Source organism: Poecilia reticulata, linkage group LG2 (assembly GCF_000633615.1).
Source record: "Poecilia reticulata strain Guanapo linkage group LG2, Guppy_female_1.0+MT, whole genome shotgun sequence".
NCBI lineage: Eukaryota > Metazoa > Chordata > Actinopteri > Cyprinodontiformes > Poeciliidae > Poecilia > Poecilia reticulata.
Window position 1 is genome coordinate 10,042,543 of NC_024332.1, and position 13,119 is coordinate 10,055,661.

Sequence of the window (13,119 nt, forward strand, 5' to 3'; positions counted from 1 at the left end):
TCTGCCTGGCAGAGCTTTTCACCCAGACCTGCTTCATTATTGATTGTCCTACAAGCTCTCTGTACAATATATGAATAAACCTGATTGAGTGATTTCACCTGACAGTGCTTGGTAATAGTTTTTTTCCACAACAGGTAGAACTCAACAAACCTACTTACATTATATTCCACAGTTCCCTTGTAAGACCTCATTTACCTCAGTAGGGTGAGAAGTGTGCACTACTCTCATGCCAGTTTTTGAGATTTCAACAACTAATAAAGCTGTGTGACATTTCCAGTGAAAACACTCAAAGAACCCAGACATTGTTGGTTATTTAACCATGTTACATAAATAGAATCTTTATTTCAGTTTGCATATGTTAGAAGGCTTTATTCCAACTTGAACAGCCTTGTGTGATAAACATTTAGTCAGAAGGAAAACTACAACATGAGGACAAACAGAACCAAGGCCTGTCATTTACTGCTAGAAGTCTTTACTTAGTTTCAACTAATAAAAGATTAAAACAGTTGCTATACATTACACTCACTATACATATTTACATAACTTACAAAGGTACAGTCATGCATACTTTATACAATCTCTGTGTAATACGTCCAAGCATGTCAGAAGGGGTTTAAAACCACCTAGATGGCAGCTGAGATCTCACCATCTCACCATCAGCTACAACGGAGAACAACAGAATATTTAGGTACCAGAAAGAAACACCACAAGTGGATTTACTGACTGGCTCAGTTCCATGTTGTGCACCGGGTCTGCCATGACAGTGAGGCATCCTGAACAAAAGCAGGAAGCTGTTTTAGATGCAATACATCCTGTACCTTCCTGACTGAGTGTCACAAACTGAAATGTTTGCAGTAGGAAAATAAAAGCTGTCTATGTGGAGAACAGAGGGCCGGTTGAGGCAGCAGTGAAGACGGGGCCGGTGTAGAGTCCAGGTCCGTCTGCAGGAACCTGCCAGAAAAAACAGGAACACATCTCAAAACAAGTTCATTGATACATCTCATGCATTTTATCATGACACTGGGTAGCGTTATTAGTCTAATGTTCCTGTTATGTTAATATTAAAGTTTCTTTAGGACAAGCAGGAAATGCTTGGACCACTATGGCATCTAACTCCAGTTGGCAACTTTATAATCTCCAAGTACATCAAATAAATTGCAATGTTATCTAAATGACTGTTTCAGAACACAATTTAAGTGATATTTATATCATTTTTTAACCATGTCAACCGTTAGAATTCAGCTGCATATGACTTTTTCCCCACTACATGGCATTAAAAACAATAACTTTGTTTTAGAACAGTGAAGATTACTTACATATTTTTTTTTACTAAACGCCAGATTACGACGACGCATTAAAATCATCGTAGATAGAAAAAAAGAGTGTAATTCCACCAACTGAGAAACTTTCTAGGAAAACTTTCTACAAGAGTTTAAGATATTGAACATTTGCTTGAAAAATCCCTGAAATTTGGAGATTAATGTCAGAATATTTTGACTTTTGAAAATCAGTATTTGAATTTTTTTTCTAGGAAATGCAAGGAATTCTCAAAGTTTCAGATTTTTTTCTAGCAAATTTTTGACTTTTCAAACTCAGAAATTTCCTTGTCTTTTATTACATTTCTGAGATTTCTGAAATTTACTCTCACCCCCCCTCTGCTCGGTACAACATGACCCACTGGCCTAGAATCATAAGGAAGACTGCTGACATTACAACTACTCAGCTGTCAGAAGCTTGACCACAAAGTTATGTAAATAGGAATTATGAAACTAAGTTTGCTTAATGGAAACACGCCAAGTAAAAAAAAAAAAAAAAAGTTTGAGGTGGTTTTTCCACTGCATCAAAATTGGTGTATTTTGCAGAACTGTAATGGAAACACTTTTTCTGTATTCCATGAGCCGTGATCAACAACTGAATGTTACCAATAAGAAGTTAAACAGGAAGTGGTAGCAGGATGATGGTGCAGCTTGTTTTTTAAATAATGTGAACAAGCTTTTGCAAAATTGTATTTTTTCACCATTAGCGGAATATTGAAGTGCTGCGCACATTCTTAATGCAAACTTAGCTACTGATAACCTCCACAATTTGGCTTAGAAGGTTGGCGTTTCTGTTACTGTATCCTAGCATACAAGTGGAAAGTTGAGTGGAAGGATCACCAGAGTAACATCTTGCAGCAAGTTAATGCTACAGTCCTTCACTGCACCAGCAAAACTATCCAAGGTGTTTTGTTGGCCTCATGTAATATTCTAATATTCTGAAAACTTGCCATATTTAATATATCGCTCTGGGGAATTAATTGCTTTAATGAGCTGAACTTTATAAATTTAATTACTAAAATAAATTAACCTTTTCATGCTGTTCTAATCTACTGAGATGAACCTGTTTGGAAGAACAATAGGCCATGTCCCCATAATCAACACCGAGTAAAAATATTTGCCGTTATTGGCTTGACTCCTACCGTTTCAATCACATCTGATTGTTTGCGGCACAGGAGTTTTCCAAGGAGACTCCAGTTAAAAAGAACTTTTTGTGAATAGCTTTGCATACAAATGTGTGAATAATTAGAAGTTTGCAAAGAGGCTAACAGCAGCCACAGCGCTGAAGGCTGCTCTCACTTCTACCTTTCCATGTTTGCAACAAGATGTTACGAATCTTCAAGAAGTTTGCGGCTGAAAGAATTTCCTTCACACCCATCTGTTGGGGCAGCAGCAGTAATTTAAGGAAACTGATTGGAAAGTTCACTGTGTGGGGAGCTGCCTGTCTAATGAGAGGCTACAAAAATATCTCAGATTTTTTTATTTAGATTTAGTCTCTGATGGATGTACATGTAAATAACTTGTAGTCTTGAAACTATTAAGGCAAAGTCATCAGAAAACTTTTTTTAAACCTAATATTAAAACATCATTTGAAGATGTTCTTGTTTATAGTTGAATTCCACACAAAATTAGGTTTTTTTATGGGTCTACAAGCTAGAATAGCTGGGAAGATGGACGTGACTGATTACCTTATATTTCTTAAAAGTCAGCTGGCCTTTCGATAAGGAGCAAAAACAATGGAAATATAGTTTATTAAAAAAAAATACTAGACAAACAAAACTATATGTAAGATGTGATCATTTCCATATTTCATCTACAAAAAGTGTGATAGAAAAATCTCATCTCTGGTTTGTACTTTGAAAAAAAAAAGATCAGTTTTCTACACCATGAGACACTGATGCTAACCTTTGTGAAATCTTGGATAGCGGCACCAAATTTTATCTAAGAGCAGCCAAATGTCTGGAATATTGGATATCAGGAAGTGACCTTATAAAATGCTTCCAAATACGACCTTCAATAAACTGCTGCTGCCTCTGAGACTGATGCTCTTTACTGATGGAAACATGTGTCAGCACATCTCTGCAAACGAAAGTCACACAAACCCAAAGCTCTTTCACTTTAAAAAAAAAAATCAAAACTACACTTATAGTAAACAGCAACTCCACTGCCTGTAATGCATCGATGGACTGACTGACCCCTGAAACATGCAACACCCTCCATTCTCCAAGTTAAAATCCTCCAAAGCTGCATCCAACCCCCCGAGGGCCGGACAGAAATAATGGCTCCAACCATATGGGTCAGGATCTTTCTTTCCTAGCCAGGCTTTCCTCTTCAGGCTGTGAGCTCAAATAAAAAGGAGCATTTTAAAAGGAAACAATCTTCCACCTGACATGTTAACCTCAATGAGGGTCAGTAGGGTCAATCTGCGGACAGCAGCAACAGTCCCTTCTCTTGTTTTTCTTCTTTTACACTCCAGGGGCTCAATACAGAGAATATAGAGAGTAGAGGTGGAGGAAAAAAAATGATTCCGTAGAGAATCACAATTCTTAGTACTGGGAATTCTGAATCAATTCAAAATGTTCAAAAATCAATTTTAAAATGTTTTTAAGTTATCTATTTTATGACAAACACAGCACACTAGTCAAAGTCCAGGTTGAAGAATCTGTTGAAAAGCAATTTTTAGTCAGACTTTAAACAAATATGGTGGTTATGGAAAACCACAAGGGGTTCTGTTTGTAGTTTGCCACAAGGGAGCCACAAAAGAGCTTAAATTAAAAGAAGCTTTACTTCTTTTAATTTAATTTCAGAAAGTACTCCTGGATCTGTGTTTCTGTTTATTTTTGGGGTGTCTGTTTTGTTTTCTCAAACCCCCAGTTGGTTGCAGCAGATGGCTGCTCACACTGAGCCAGGCTCTGGTTCTGCAGAAGTTTTCTTCTTGTTTAAAGAAAATGTTCTTTTCTGTTTTTGCTACATGTACCCACACAGTCCAGTGTTGACTGTCAGTGACTCAGCTGGCCAGCATTTTAAACCAATTTGAATAACATCCTCATCTTGACTGCACTGACTAATAACTAGAATCAGTTGGAATCTATGGAGTTGACCTTTGAATGTGTCTGTATGACTGGACTGTATGGGATTTTACGTAAAGTATCTTGAGACAATATTTGTGAAATGACAAATACATAAAACTAAACTGAACTTTTTAGACACTTAAATCCTCAGTCAGTGACATGCCAAAAAAATCCCAAGAGCTCCATCTCAGACTCCACAGGCCTCAGTTAGCAGATTAAAGGTAAACGTTCAAACAGGAGGTTGCATCTGATTGGAAGACAAGACTTCTGGAACAATGTTCTTTGAACAGAAGAAACCAAAGTAGAAATGGGACAGAATCCCAATCGCCCCGCAGTCGACCATGAGATACCAACATTTCCCAAAATTCTAATATGAGGCCATCGTTCCAAATCCAGCAGCTAATCTACAACAGAAAAGAATCAACAGTCCAGACATCAATCTGTTTAAAATACAATGACTTCTTTTCTTACTCTGAGGTTGAATTTCACTCATTTCAGAACATTCAAAACGTCTTGATAAATAATCACCATGAATTAGAAAATGTGATTCCAGCTTAATTTCATCAGGTAGATGTTTATTTTCATTCAATATTTATAATGAAAAGGTCAAACTATTTCATCTCTTATGACAGCTCACTAATGGACTAATGGGTACAGTATGGCTGATAACTAATGGATCAGTGATAATGGAAGCATTAGTGATTCTATATGGCTGATCTATAAGCTGTCACTCTGTCATTTCATCAAAGTATAAAACCAACTCAAAATCTACTTCCACTTGCTTCCTTGGAGAAATTTTCCAATATTTTCATTTCATGACCTGCAAGCATTCTACATTACAGGAAAGAATGTCAGCATAAACTCAATAAAAATGAAGCACACCTTTAGAAGATGCAAAAGAAAAAGCAACAATTCTGCAACGCTGCAATCAATCTGAGGAACAGACATGCCGTTTTTAGCTGTGTGTATATGTAGATATATGAGTCTTTTTTTCTTTTCAGAAAAATTCACTACCATCATCTTGGCCCATTTTCAATTCATTCAGCTAGATTAAAAATACATTGTTTATCCTAAAGGGAAATAAAATGTTATCATAACTCATATCATCCAAGTATCTTCAAAGAATTGCTGTGGATGGTGATGATGTGGGCAGGAAGGATCTCCTGTAGCAGTCAATCTTGCAATAATTTTGAAGAAGCCTCTGACTTAAGACTGTTTTATGACTATCAGGACATGTAACAGATCAATTTCCAGGCATCAGAGACAATATTCCATGGCAACATGTCCTCGATGACACCATCAGTTGCTGGTTAGCTTTGCTAATCCACCTCATTTGCTTTTGCTGCATCACTCTAAATCTGTCTGACATGGTTAGATGTTTGCGTTTCTTTGTGCAATGTGAAAGAATTTTTCACAAAGACGTTGTTGGTTACTGAAGCTGTGTGGTGAAAGGACGTCTTGGTCTATTTAGACTGGGACTCTGAATAGAGGCCGTCTGCAGGCATTCCCCATCTTTAAAAGGACATTAAAGATTTAGACACATTGAACAACAGTAGGAAAATATTCTGGAAATAGATATTTTCACTGCGTGTTGATGCTCTGAAGCTCCATCCATTTCCCTTTTACATCTCCAGTTTTTTTCTTTTCTTCTTACTTAAAGCTAATTGTGGGAACATTTACCAACCAACGTGTGGTCTTTGGCTGGTTTTCTACCGTAGTCATCTGTGATCAGGCCACATCCCAAATAAGTGTTTTATGTCAACCAGACAATTGTAAAATCCACTGATTCCTCTGTGATGGACTGCCGACCTGTCCAGATTGTTCCTCGCCTCTTCCCAAAATGAGATAAGCACCAGCACCCCTCCTGACCCCACTGGGGACCAGGGTGTAAAGAAAATGGATGGATTGATGATTCCTCACTGATGACATAATCAGAAAAACTTTTTCATCAAAGGGAAAAATACTACTTGTGTTAATGCTTTAAATAAACATTAAATTCTTTGCTTCATAGTCTTCAGTCCAGCAGTTCTACAATACCTTATCCTACAGCTGAACTTTTCCACAGTAATATGTTATCTTCTTAAGCAGTGATGGTTGTGGTCTTCCCTCCTTGTGGAGGGTGTTGATGATTGTGTTCGACAGCTGTGATGTCTATAGTCTTCCCAATAATTTTCTAGGCCTTAACATAATGGATTAATAATGTAAGCCTGTATATCTGTGGTCAATCTAAACACGATAAATGTATTCAGTTGAATCAAAAATGAGCTCAGCTTTACAGTGATCTGATACTCTCGCCTACACAGCAAAGCGTTGAAATAAACAACTGAGAGAGAGAAAAGCTGAGGCATTTTTAACAAGTTAAAGGCCACGAGAAAATAACAGCAGCTGTTTAAAGGCTCTCTAACGGGGAAGTGCAGTTACAACAACAAGTGTATTCTGTTATTTCGACCCAGGTGGAAAAGAAGACGAGGCCATACCTCTCCGAGAGCCTGCAAGGCGACGGTGGCTGCCATGGCCTTGGCGTGTTTCTTATTGGGACTGGCAGTCTGCGGCTGATAGTCCACCCCGTTCACAGTGACCTGCAGCAACACAGCATATGGATGGCTTTAATAACACAGGAGCTATGGATTCAGTTGATTTACGCTTTTAATTACAGACAGTGAAAACAAGAAGGTCAGGAAGATGTAAACACAGAATATTAGATTTACTCAAAAATATATGAGAAAATGTATGACACTAGCTGCATTTCCATGAATCATAAAATTGTGCAAATTGAAATTACAAAAGTATTTTTGCTTAAAGGGGCAATACTATGTATTAAAATGTATTGGGCAGGGGTTTCACAGCGGCGCAGTTGGTAGAGCTGTTGCCTTGCAGCAAGAAGGTTCTGGGTTTGATTCCCAGCCCGGGTCCTTCTGCATGGAGTCTCCATGTTCTCCCTGTGCATGGTGGGTTTTCTCCAGGTACTCCAGCTTCCTCCCACAGTCCAAAAACATGACTGTCAGGTTAATTGGTCTCTCTAAATCCTCTGTGTGTGCATGGTAGTTTGTCATGTCTGTCTCTGTGTTGCCCTGCGACAGACTGGTGACCTGTCCAGGGTGACCCCTAGTTAGGCACAAGCCCACCTACTAGGGACAAGGGTGTACAAAAAATGGATGGATGAATGGAATAAATTGGGCCTCTGTCTCTTTAAAAGCTCCTCCTCTTTATGAAACTCAGCTTTCAGGAAGTCAAATATGCCTCCTCTATTAACCCTTTAATGTGTTCATCAGTGTTACACTGAGAAGTAGCTCAGATGATGTACAGTTCCACCAGGTGTTAGCTGATTGCTGCAGGCTAGTCTGAAGGAGCTGAGTGTGGGAGTAGAAGCTCTGTGAGGCAGAAGCCTGGAAGCTTAGAAACTGCTAGCTCAACCCGAACGTTTTTCACAGCTGAATGGTTGCCAGGGGACATTATAGGATTTCTCAAACATGCATGAAAGAATCAAAGCAACACTAGAGATATGTTTTTAATGAGGGAATAACAAATTAACATGATGTAAAGCTTAAAATGTTGACTTTACACAATACTGCCTCTTTAGGATGTACACCTGTCACCTCAGTGATTTTAAATGACTTATCATATGAACAAGATTATTCATGTCTGACTCTATTTGCATTTCCAATTTAATAGAAATAAGAACTGGAAATGCTTTGTTGATTTAGCAGAAAATCGACAAAGTTTCTCACACAGTTGTACAGGAAACACAGCTACTGAAATGTTGTTATGGACAACTGGTTTATTGTTTGGTTGATTCTGCAGGGCTCAATTTTAATGAAGTTGGTAAGAAAAAAAAATCTTCAAACGTTTTTAGTTCACAGTTGAAAGAAAAGCAGAACCAATGTGGAGCCAAGGTATACTAAAATTATAGAGTAATCAGCTTCGATGAAACTTTCATCTGTTGCCAAAATACGACAGAGAATAAGGTATGATCCATAATCATGTTTTAAGGATCCATGCTAATACAGACACTGTATCATTCTGAATTTACAGTCATACTCAGTTAATTGGAAAATAAGTCGCAATGAGCCTTGATTGTCATATTACATGTACCAACAACTATACTTTTAAGCAAGTATAAAACACCTTTCACAAAGCTCACATTTCTATTTTTAAACACGATTTTTTATTGGTCAAATATAATAATCTACTTTTAAATGTAAAGTGGAAAATCATCATAATTAACAGAAATAAAGGTCATCTGTGCAATTAATCTTTATAATGTATGTCACTTAGTGAAAAAGTTCCTATAATAAATCGGCTTTTCAATAATATTCACATTTATTGAATGGGTCTGCTTATCAGACGAACCGACCTTGAAAAGGAAACTCTTGCGGTGGTCTGGTCCGCTGTGGTGAACCATGACAAATTCTGGCTGCGTGATCCGCTTCTTGTTGCACAACTCAATGAGAGCAGAAACCGGGTGCTTCCCTGTGCACAAATAAAACCAGCATGAATAAAACGAGAAGGAAAGGATGGCGACCATTTTCACAAGTTTAAATAAAAGACATTTTCTGTCAGAATCTGAGTCGTGTCTTCAGAATATCAGGTTTTGATGGAGTTCTTTGAACTGCTCCCATTCTGGGCCACACTGTGATAATGAGAACATGAACAAGCAAACAGATCAATCTAATGCTAATTTCAAGATTTACTGACTTATTTTATGTATACAGACGCAAGGAGAATCTTTTGTTTAAACCAGCGGTGAAATCAGGCAGGTGGGTCACCATCTATTTCATTAAGTTCACTGATCCTTCCTGAAGAAAACATTTCTTTCACAGTCAGGAAATGTTCTAACACCTACAGCAATGGGCCTTATGTCCAGTTTCAATGGACCACAGGACAAGTCTATGTATATGAATGAGCGTTTGCAAACTGTAATCTGGATTTTAATGCTTCATTAGAGTAAGGGCTTCTTCCTCCCTGTGCAGCCTTTCAGGTCATGTCAGAACACGACTCGTTTATCTCTACAAGATTTTTAGCTTTTGTTCTGGGGTTGAATCACAGATTCAGTGAATCAATTCCACTGAATCTGAGAAGAGACGGGTTCTGCATCCCAAATAGGACACAGAACCCGTTTCTTTCCTGAGCAGTAAGGTAAACAGATGAACGTGGAACCTTCAGATAAATTGCCCCAGTAATTTTTGTGATAAACAATAATATTGTTGTTTTGATATCACTTTCAAGTAAATATACTGCTCAAAAAAATAAAGGGAACACTTCAGTGTTCACTTAAATGTTAAAGTGTTCCCTTTATTTTTTTGAGCAGTGTATATTGATAGTGGTGTAATAATGCAAGTTCTCCATCTCAAAGTGGAATCAGTAGATTCCAGAGTGGAATTGGAAGTTATTTTAAACATCCAAAATAAAATACAACAGCCAAAAACAATAAATAAAATGGAAATAAAAACCACACACAACATGAAGCATTAAACATGGATTATGAAGTCTCTGTAAACAAAATTGCCCTTCAAAAATAATATAATTAATATTGAAATGAAATTATTTTTAATTTGTAATGTGATTAATTAAGAACTAAAAGTTCCTGAGGTCGATTCTGTAAGATGTACATGCCTCGAGTAGCTTGATATTTTCATTTAACTGATTATTTTTCTGTTGTATTTGTTGCTGCCTCTTGGCCAGGATGTGTTTTTATCCTGGTAAAATAAAGGTTACCGTATTTTCCGCACTATAAGGCGCACCGGATTATAAGGCGCACCTTCAATGAATGGCCTATTTTAAAACTTTTTTCATATATAAGGCGCATAGAATAGACGCTTTAGTTTGGGTTGACAATTTGTTCCGTACTCTATTATTACACATCCACATTTGTAAAGAAATGGTCCCCGAGTACTTTATATAGTAGCTGCCCCAGTCATTGTTTCACTCATGGTGTTGGTGTTGGGATATTGTGCCCAACTGCTTTCTGGGTAACACAGACCAACCGACACTCTGCCGCCGGAGTCTCTGTCTCTCTTCCCCTGCCCCTCCCCCCCTGGCTTTAAATGTATTATCAAACTTTATTAACAAACCAGTGTTCTGACAACTATCCCAGCATACACCGCGCACTTCTTCTTCTACGGGGGAAAATGAAGTCGGCAGCTGCTTACCGTAGTTACTAGACCTGTTGTGGCTCAATATTGGTCCATATATAAGGCTCACCGGGTTACAAGGCGCACTGTCGGTTTTTGAGGAAATTGAAGGTTTTTAGGTGCGCCTTACAGTGCGGAAAATACGGTTAACAAAGTGTATAATTTGAGAGGATCAGTGACTTCAAAATAAAAAATAAAAAAAAACAAGTCAGAAATAAACAAATGGAACATTGCATTTCTGTTTATGGAACAAATCTGTCTAAAATAACCAGAGTAGATACATTTTTACTTCTTCAAGGTAATAACATATAATATTCTAACAAGGTATAATGAAGTAAATTGACCCAGTAGAGTGCTGTATCATTACAAAGATATTTAATCTGTTTTGTGCAGAGATATGGTATCTATAAGGATGGCTGATGATGACAAATTGACTTTTGGGAGAAGGGGCAATTTTTTTTTCTTCCAACTACTCCTATTTATTCAAAACTTTCTGTTTACATCAAGATGGGACATGTTCATGTTTAATTGTAATTGAATGAAACAAACTAAAGTGTGTGTTAATGGAGGGGAGCCTCATCTGGAATCACTCCACTGCCAGGGCGCTTTGAATAAGACAAGTCTAAACCCAAGTGCTTTAGAGACAAATCAAGAATCAATCAATATATCTGGCACACAAAGTTATTTTTCCATATGAGTCTTTTCAGCAAGAGCAAACAGACAGACATAATGCAGTAAATGTGTTACCCATTAGGTCCTTGGTTACAACAAGTCCTCCTGTTTGCTTCTGTGGCTTTTCGCCCTCAGCAACAAGACCTGGAAGATAAAAATCAGTGAGCACAGGAACTCCATTAGCACTGCTGCCATATTTATTATGATCATCTGTCTGAAAATCTCCCTAAAGAGTCTATCAGTGGGATGTGGAAGGGGCTGATGGAGCTGCAGAGAGAAGCAGGAGATTTAACAGGAAATTCAGTGTTTGCATGTGGGGAGTTATTATACAGTACAGAACCAAGAATTAACCCTTTAAATGCCTGTATAATAATTTTCATGAAAAAAAAAACAGCTAATAATTTTCAATAAAGTAAATGATTTGTACTAAATAACCCAAAAAAGATAAATTCACACCTTTTCTGTCCACCTTGAAGTCAATGACGATTGGTTCCACCGTCCCTTCGCGGTTCCTCCCTAAACCCTCCCCCGTTCTCCAGCCCATCTTCCTCATGAGGAACTCCCCAACGCCGCCCGACACCGGAGCCGCCCTGAGGAACTGGTCCTACACCCAGGAGAGAAAAAAACTCTGCATCAGCACAACTCTACATAGATCCAGTGGAGTGACCCATTCCAGGTCACTGGAATGGGTCACTCCACCAACGTTTATGGCAGGAAGAGGAAGTTATTCAGTTATAGTTTTAATTGTTCGTGTTATGTACACGTTTCATAGAGTTCATTCAATATGCTTAAGAACCAATCGCAATGTTTCTGACTGACAGACCCAAACCTGACAGTTAAATCGGATCTAAACTGCTGGTGGGTTTGACACAACAGACTGTTACCATCCACAGAGTCAACAGGGACAGACATGCACTGAGGCTCCTGACAGGCACATGTCAGCTTGGTGTCTAACAGCCCTTAGTAAGACATGTAACCACAGACCTGCAGCGCTAACAGCTGAGGAGGACTTTGCAAAGTTTTACCTCGGGGGAGCGAACGTTTGGACTGGTAAGATATGAAAGCATGTTACTGTGGGGGTTTGAAATCTTTGAAAGCTATTTTTCTCTCTCTTTTTTTCATTTTGCTGTTGTTTGTTTGCCGTTTTGATTTTGTTTAAGGATTTAGGACACAGGTCTCATTGATGTCAGTGATTTTACTACCTTCCTAGAGCTGTACTGCTCTATCAAACATCGGATATTATATGTGGTTTAAAGTATCTGCACAAAGACAGTGGTAGGCAGGCTGAGGAGAGTAAGAATCAGCTCCATAATTTACAATTGAAAAAATACACTTACATACACTGAATAAAAAGACATATTTTTCACTATTTGAAGTAAAATCAGACCAAACTATTCCTGTTTTAGTTTCACTAGAATTACCAAAATTATTTGTATTTGTAAATCCAAGCTTTCTAGCAAACAGAAATAAATTTGGTGATCAGATTTTTAACAACATATATTAGTTTTTTTCATACACCAAGATAAATCATTCAAATCAATCTTTTTCATTTCCATAAATAACTTGTTCACATCCTTCTGCCTTTCCTACAGGACAAATCCAGAAGTTAGAACAGAAAGGGAGAAGATCACACCGGATTACACAACACAGTGTGTTAGCCCACAGTTTGTGAGACTACTTCAATGTTGTTGACTGGATGGCAGGAGTCAGCATATAGAGAGAAGCAGTCTAGAACTGAGCTGGCAGCCCTACCACTGACTGGTAAAAACTGATCCATCTCATTAAACAGGTGAGCTGCCGCCGTCAGTCTCAGCGCCCGGTTAAGGTCAGTAAGTGTGTTTTTGCAAGAGGAAAAAGGTGAGATGTCTCCTCTGTCATAAACTTTCACACCACAATGTCTAATTTGTCATTGACAGCTGGGTTTAAAGC

The 13,119-nt window shown here is 38.1% G+C and overlaps 1 protein-coding gene across 2 annotated transcripts in view; it reads right to left on the bottom strand.

Moving 5' to 3' along the window:
• Positions 1-311: 311 nt before the first annotated feature.
• sonb (SON DNA and RNA binding protein b) overlaps positions 312-13,119 on the bottom strand; it is a 31,123-nt gene continuing 18,315 nt past the window's right edge. For both annotated transcript variants that reach the window (XM_008430191.2, XM_008430183.2), the window contains exons 16-20: positions 11,647-11,794; positions 11,266-11,334; positions 8,742-8,857; positions 6,865-6,966; positions 312-951 (exon numbers count right to left, since the gene is read on the bottom strand). In XM_008430191.2, coding sequence (XP_008428413.1) covers positions 874-951; positions 6,865-6,966; positions 8,742-8,857; positions 11,266-11,334; positions 11,647-11,794 — 513 coding nt within the window. In that variant the 3' untranslated portion in view covers positions 312-873. The remainder of the gene's footprint in view (positions 952-6,864; positions 6,967-8,741; positions 8,858-11,265; positions 11,335-11,646; positions 11,795-13,119) is intronic.